The sequence below is a fragment of the Aegilops tauschii genome, chromosome 3 (assembly GCF_002575655.3).
Source record: "Aegilops tauschii subsp. strangulata cultivar AL8/78 chromosome 3, Aet v6.0, whole genome shotgun sequence".
NCBI classification, from domain to species: Eukaryota; Viridiplantae; Streptophyta; class Magnoliopsida; order Poales; family Poaceae; genus Aegilops; species Aegilops tauschii.
The window spans coordinates 432,147,992-432,152,098 of record NC_053037.3 but is presented as its reverse complement, the minus strand read 5'-3'; the positions used below and the strand labels follow the sequence as shown (position 1 = coordinate 432,152,098).

At 46.1% G+C, this 4,107-nt stretch overlaps 1 protein-coding gene and 1 long non-coding RNA gene across 3 annotated transcripts; one reads left to right on the top strand and one right to left on the bottom strand.

Annotated features, from left to right (window-relative positions):
* Positions 1-478: 478 nt before the first annotated feature.
* Positions 479-2,193, top strand: LOC109775981 (uncharacterized). Of its 2 annotated transcripts, XR_012205237.1 has the most exons (4): positions 479-719; positions 833-1,081; positions 1,534-1,791; positions 1,913-2,193. XR_012205237.1 is itself a non-coding variant. In XM_020334679.3 (3 exons), the coding sequence occupies exons 1-3, from the start codon at positions 562-564 to the stop codon at positions 1,709-1,711; spliced, it is 585 nt and encodes a 194-aa protein (XP_020190268.1). In that variant the 5' UTR covers positions 479-561; the 3' UTR covers positions 1,712-1,847. The 2 variants fall into 2 exon arrangements, 1 of the variants encoding a protein (XP_020190268.1); XM_020334679.3 differs by lacking the exon at positions 1,913-2,193 and having other exon boundaries at positions 1,534-1,847.
* LOC120976815 (uncharacterized) lies at positions 1,759-2,890 on the bottom strand. Its single transcript, XR_005773252.3, has 2 exons — positions 2,248-2,890; positions 1,759-2,149 (listed from the first exon to the last, which is right to left on the bottom strand). It is a non-coding gene; the product is annotated as an uncharacterized lncRNA (long non-coding RNA).
* Between the last annotated feature and the right edge of the window lie 1,217 nt (positions 2,891-4,107).

Genomic DNA, 4,107 nt, shown 5'->3' with positions numbered 1-4,107 from the left:
TCTCTTTAAAAAAAATTGTGGAAATTTTTAATAAGCATATTTTTCAAATCCGTGAACATTATTTAAGTTTAGTTAACATTTTTTCAAATCCGTAAATATTTGTCAAATTCATGTACTTATTTAAAATTCATGAACTTTTAAAAACCAATGAATGTTTTTAATGTGAGAAATCGGAAATCGTTTTTTTTGCTGGACAAGGTTTTTTCCGAGACAAGTAGCTTTTTTGAGTGCGTCGATTTGGAGCTCGGGCTCAGCTGCACCCGTAATCTAGCTCGTCCATTCCAGCCTTGAGATCTGAACAACTCCAGCTGGCGTGTTAGGTGCGAGCTTCGGTAAAAGAAGAAAAACCCTTTCGGTAGGAAACAGTAGTCCAGAAGTGGGGGCGGCCCGTCGCGTCCAGACGGACGTCGCGGCGTCTCGTTGTGGGCCGTGGACCAGGACCGTGGCTTCCCGACTAGGCCATGGACCAGGGCGTTTGCTTTTTTTGTCTGGCCAGGATCAGATAAGGAGTCCAAGACGGGGTTCGCTGTCTGAGCCGCCCCGTGCGTGAAGGCTAAAAAAATGAAAGATATCTCCTTCCCTTTCCTCGCCGCCGTCAAAGACAGAAAAGGGAGACAGTTCGCCGAGGCTGCTCTAGTCGGTGGCGGCGCCGGTGCCGGAGCTTCGCCGTCTGTCAAGTACGCTGAGGGAATGGAGTTCCTACTTGATGTGGTCGACAGGTTAGTTTCCGGGCAGATCTGTACGTTGTTTTTCCTTCCAGAAAAGATACGATAAGATTGATCTGTGCTGCAGAACTAATTTTTATACTGGCGACTGGCCGTTTTCTACACAGATTCCCCGTGCAGGAGGAGTTTGCTGACAGTCTTGACCACCCAGATCCAGTCCCACTCGTTTACATGATGGAGAACGGGGGTGCGAATCCGGAGATTGGTCAGGCAGATTCTGGGATGGCTGAGATGGTGTGCGACGGTGTACTGACTGACGCTCAAGGAGGTGCCCGGCGTCGCCGTGATGAATCTCATACGAGGTCTGCTCAATCGATTGACAGAGTTAATCCAGAGGCCCCCGGCTGGACTAAAAGGTGAGGCCCAAACTACGCCCATCAGTACCTTCCTGTTTTGCTGTTACAAATGCCCGTGGTGGATGCTTATTTGAGATTTACATGACCATGCTAAATGTTCGTTTGGAAATAAAATTGTAACAAGTTCTAACACAAAAATAATGAAAAAAATGAAATCTTGCTTGTATGAGTATCAGCTTTCAATGATTCAAAAAAAACTACATTGTGCAAAAATGAAAAGGTGATGCCCGACCCACGCCCATCACTACCACCCTGGTTTTGCTGTTGCAATTGCCCTTATGAGATGCTTATATATGATTTACATGACCATACAGAAAATGTTCGTTTGGAAAAAAATTGTTGCACAAATTCTGACACCAAAAATGAAAAAAGGAAATCCTGCTTGTATGAGTATCAGCTTTCCATTTTTTTTTAAAAATAACCTACATTGCGCATTTTACAAATCAATGCAGGCATCGGCTGGGGAGCGCGCCACCGGGCCGTGTGCCCTGTCCATCAAGAATGAGCGCCCTCGAGCTGTCGATTCGCAAATATGCAAAGCACCATGACAAGAGCGTGGTGCGACCTGAGCTAGGTTTAAGTTTTGATTCGCTGGGTGAGGCGTATGATTTCTACAACTTATATTCTTGAGAAATCGGGTTTGGGATAAGATACGGAAAAAGCAGACTCAACGCCCAGAGGACAAAGAGCATGCAGTTTGTGGTTGCTCGGTGAGTGGCCATTTACTTGCAGATAAAGGAAAATAAACATATGTACTGATTGCTTGTAGAAGGCAAGTGCTGGGCTATTTTTGACTTGTTTGCTGTATGTCCTGATGGCATTGGCTATCAGATTGTTGACCGCCGGCGGGAGCTGCTGCACCGGGGCCTGGATCTGCGGCTGCGCATGCGGCTGGATCTGGGGCTGGATGGCAGCATGAACCATTTGAGCAGCCGCATTGCCCTGATGGACTGCAAATCCAAGCCTGGCTGGGTGCCATCCGGCTTGGTGCTGTGCAGCGACGATCTGCTCATGAGTCATCCTCCTTCAGTACGCACGCTGGAACTCAAAGAAACCAAACTGCCGTGCCTGAAAAAAATACAGAAAACTCAAATGCGTCAGTCAGGCGTGAGCTGTGTCAAACTTGATTCATGAGAAATACTCTCAGATCGGAAAAATGTACTTACATAGTAGCGGATGCACTTGTAGAAGCGTTGCCCCGCCTGGTTCCCGCTCCTTGCGACGGCTCGTCGCCGCAGAGTGGACATGCCATCAGAGGGAGCAGCCAATCCGCCGGGACAGGGAGAGAGGATGAAGACGATGCGGACATGGCGGCCGAGATGAGGATGAAGCTGGGTATGACTGAGCAGTGGAGAGATTGGGGAGAGGGGAGAGTGAATGCGAGCGTTGGGCGGATGGGCGGAGGTGGGTAAGGCAAGGCATTTATATTGCCAGCTGTGTCGACTCCGTCTGTGTGGGGCTTTACTTCATACGGCTCAGGGTGGCTCAGATAAATTGCCGAGCCATCGCTTCTATATCTGTCCCGCGACGGGGTTAGCTTAGATAAGATGCCGAGCCCTCCTCTATCTGTCCCGCGACGGTGCTGCAACGCGACGTGTCAATAAATGCTCCACTGCAACACACAGGACAACGACATATACGACCGAAAAATACAAAAAGACGCACAAATCCTGATGCGAACCGTCGGTCTGGATATCGGGATCATCTGAGCCCGAGCTCAGAAACAGATTTTCGCTTTTTTGAGTTGTTTTTGAGACAAGTAGCTGTTGACATTTTTAACCGGCGGGAGCGACCGAGGGACCGGTGACCGCGCGAGGCAGAATTTCCTATTGGACACTCGTTGCGTCAAAGTGTCGCCCTTTCGCACAGACCTGGCGATTGAGCGATGTCACGGGCCGGCCCATTTAACGTGTTTGCAGCGTTTCCGGTTTTGGGAACCTTCTAGAGTTTCCCAGACGGTTTTTTCAGGTTTTTGGAATCTTCTAGAAGGTTCCTGAACCGGCTTTTTCTTTTTCACTTTATTTTTCGTTTTCCTTTTTCTATTTCTCTTCTTTTTCGTTTTTTCTTTTCTTTTTTCTGTTTCTTTCTTTTTCATTTTTGTTTTCCTATTTTTCTTTTCAAGTTTATTTTTTTTCAATTTTTTTGCAAATTTCAAATATTATTCAGAATTTCAAAAAAAGTCCCTGGTTTTCAAATTTTGTTCATAAATTCGAAAAATGTTCGTGTTTCAAAAAATGTTCGCGGTTTCAAAAAATTTCTTCCAAATTTCAAAAAATATTCCTGTTTTTCAAATTTTGTTCACAAATTCAAAAAATGTTCGTGGTTTCAAATTTTTTGTTCCAAATTTCAAAAAAATCTTCCTGTTTTCAAATTTTGTTCACAAATTCAAAAAATGTTCGGGAGTTTCAAAAAATGTTCGTGGTTTTCAAAATTTGTTCGGAATTTCAAAAGTAGATAACAAATTTGAAAAATTGTTCTCATGTTCAAAAACTTTTTGGACTTTCAAAATTTGTTCGCATTTTTCTGAAACTGTTCAGATTTTTTTAAATCATATTTTTCAAGAAAATGTTCGAAAACGTTCTAAAACTGTTCGATCTGCCGCTGCATATATGTTTTAGAGTTTAGTGGTGCTTGAAAGTCATGAATGGTCATCATGTCTAGTGGCATGCAATGACATTCACCATCGAGTGGTCGTCAGTTCGATCCCACGCGCGAGCGCTGCTGCTTTTTTGGTGATGTTTTTTACGCTGCACTGTCGCGCTACAGTAATCGCGCCAGCTAGCCTCGCCAATGGGCCGGCCCAGTCGGGGGCTGTCCCCTATGCGGCGCGTGGAAATCGGACGCAACGCGCGTCGACTAGGAGCTCCCGCGCGAGGCGACCAGGAAAGCTCTATTGGGCTGCGGGCCGTCTACCGTGCGCACGGTAGACGGCCCGCAGCCCAATAGCGCTTCAAGCGCCTTCGACAATTTTTCTCAGAAAAAAAAGCGCCTTCGACAATCGCTCAGCCTCCGGTTTCCAGCTCCCA

Coding starts and splice junctions, on each gene's coding strand:
- LOC109775981 (XM_020334679.3), top strand. CDS start 562: ATGAAAGATATCTCCTTCCCTTTCCTCGCCGCCGTCAAAGACAGAAAA. Junction 720..832: donor CTACTTGATGTGGTCGACAG/GTTAGTTTCCGG, acceptor TTTTCTACACAG/ATTCCCCGTGCAGGAGGAGT. Junction 1,082..1,533: donor GCCCCCGGCTGGACTAAAAG/GTGAGGCCCAAA, acceptor AAATCAATGCAG/GCATCGGCTGGGGAGCGCGC.